We start from the raw sequence: 2,512 nt of genomic DNA on the forward strand, positions 1-2,512 counted from the left end.
CTTTGTTAGCACAAATACACAAACACAAATACAAACACACATTTCTGATTGTTTGTACTGTGGTTTGTCTTTTATTATTATTACTAATAATAATAATATTAATATCATTATCACTTTGCTTCGTTTCGTTTGGTGTTCGTTTATTTTTTTTTTTCACTTATTTATAACGTGGAACGTCCAATAGCGTGACAATACACAAAGGAAGGGAAGAGAAGAGAAGAAGAGGAGAAGAGGAGAAGAGAAGTTTCAGCGAGTGTATCGAAAGGCATTGGCAAATAAATACACATATTTGGAGGCATTGCAGTGCAAAAAAAAAAATAATAAATAAAGAAAGGGAAGAGAAGAGAGAGAAAGAGAAAGAGAAAGAGAAAGAAAGAAAGAAAAAACAACAACAACAACTGGTATTTGTTTAGCGTGACGGAACACAAAGAAGGAATTAGAGCCACGCGCAAATGGCGGATATGAAGAAGGTAACAGTTGCGGTTCGAGTCCGGCCCATTTTGCGCGATGGCATCAGTCAAGCACATGTGCAGGAGAAGTTTGAACTTGAGGCCATACGCCGTACCGGAGACACAACACTAAAAGTAGAGTTGGAGCGACCCGGTGAGCCCACACGCGGCAGCGCCTTCACATTTGATCACATCTTTGACCAAGAAAGCACACAGTTGGATGTGTACGATGAGGCCGTTGCAGATCTCGTTGATATGAGTTTAACAGGCGCCAACTCAACAATTTTAGCTTATGGCCAAACTGGCTCTGGGAAAACGTTTACGGTACTCGGTGATGTGAAACCCAACCCACTGGAGGATGATTTGCTCACGAAAGACAGCGGCATGTTCCTTCGAGTGCTGAGCGATTTGATGGAGTACAAACGACGCCAGCTTGCGCGTGGTTTTCATGTGGTAGTGGGTCTCAGTTGCGTTGAGATTTACAACGAAAACATACGCGACCTCTTTGGTGGCACGCCAAACTCACCACCGCCCTCCATTAAGGCAGTGATGATTGGTGAGGAGGTGTTGTTGCCATCACTCATCATAAAGGAAATGACATCACTTCAGGCCGTCTTCAGTGAAATCCAGTTGGCCATTTCCCGTCGTAAGAGTCGATCCACAGAGGCAAATGCCGTCTCGAGCCGCAGCCACTGTTTATTTCTTATTGACATCCTCCAGCAATCGACAACGGCACCCGCTCCGTCACTCACCGCCATTCTGCAAACAAAGAAAGGCACAAAAGATGTGGAAGCCAAACGGATTTCTACTTTGAGTGGCATCAGCAATAAAAACGGTGCCCCCATCGAGTTGAAGCCTGGCGAGTTGCCCTTCGATGGGATGGTTTATCGTCTTCAAGGCCAGAAGGAACCGATTTATGGCAGTAAAATTCTTCTAGCGGATTTGGCTGGAAGTGAGAAAATATCGCGTAGCGGCGTTACTGGTGAAGGACTGGCGGAAGCCACAGCCATCAATAGCAGCCTCACTGCTCTCGGGAATGTCGTCCACAGTTTACATGAGGGCGGTTATGTGAGTTACCGCACCTCTAATTTAACGCGGCTTCTTAAGCCCACCTTTAGCCATCCCAACTCGCGTGTGTTGCTTTTATCGCAGGTATCGCCCACGCAAATGACCTTCGACGAGACCATCAGCACGCTTCACTTTGCGAATAAAGTGAAGGCAATGAAAGTAACCACATCCACCGGAATGGAGGCGGACAAAATTCAATTCGAATATGTGGAAGCCGGTCGCACGTACGATGGCCTCCTGGCAGACCTCCGACTTTTCGCCGTAGAGCAACAGACGAAAGTTGGCGTCATTAGGCGCCGATGCCGTCAGAACGATGGTTTATTTTATGCCCCGCTTCCGAGCGGTCGGGCGGGTACACGAGAGCGACGGCAGGCATTCATTGAATCTATTGGTGCCAATAAAGCCGCTACTGAGGAGCGAGAAGCGGGAAAAGTTGCGCGGGAGCGGGAAGCAGCGGCTTGGGAAGAGGAATTACGGCGCAAACGCAAGGATGGTGCGGAATCGGCGGCTGCCACACATGCGCAACTTTTACGTGAGGCGAAAGAAGGACTAGCGGCAGAAGAAAAGGCAGTGAAACATCAGGCAATGCAAGAGGTGCAACATGCGCAAGCTGCCGGAGCAGCGAAGTTACAGGCGGAAGAGGAGGCGTCACGTGCTTTACTGTTGGGTCGATTTGCACAAGTGATGAGTGACTTTTGCCGTGCTCGGTTGCAAGAAGCAGCACGTGTGGAAGAGGAAATTAGCAGAGAACTCAACAGCACTCGAATGGCTTCATCATCAGGTGGTAATGGCAGCGGTGCTGCTTCTGAAGTGCCTGTAGAAGATTTGGAGTATGCGGTTTCATGTTGGGGACACTCAATCGCAAAGAAATTCTACACGAACTGTGCTGAACTGCGGGAACTACAGTTGCAAATGTGCATGATAGGAAGAAGTTGCCTCACGATGGAGCGTTGGAAAGCGGAACATGTCGGAACCGCATGAAGGCAAAAAAAAAA

The 2,512-nt window shown here is 47.9% G+C and overlaps 1 protein-coding gene across 1 annotated transcript; it reads left to right on the top strand.

Moving 5' to 3' along the window:
- Positions 1 to 452: 452 nt before the first annotated feature.
- On the top strand, positions 453 to 2,498 carry TEOVI_000814900 (kinesin, putative; the record flags this gene model as incomplete). Its single annotated transcript, XM_067221020.1, has 1 exon — positions 453 to 2,498. One exon carries the CDS (start codon positions 453 to 455, stop codon positions 2,496 to 2,498), a length of 2,046 nt encoding a protein of 681 aa, XP_067077121.1.
- Between the last annotated feature and the right edge of the window lie 14 nt (positions 2,499 to 2,512).

This window comes from Trypanosoma equiperdum (genome assembly GCF_001457755.1).
Source record: "Trypanosoma equiperdum strain OVI genome assembly, contig: ctg_1295, whole genome shotgun sequence".
Lineage (NCBI taxonomy): Eukaryota > Euglenozoa > Kinetoplastea > Trypanosomatida > Trypanosomatidae > Trypanosoma > Trypanosoma equiperdum.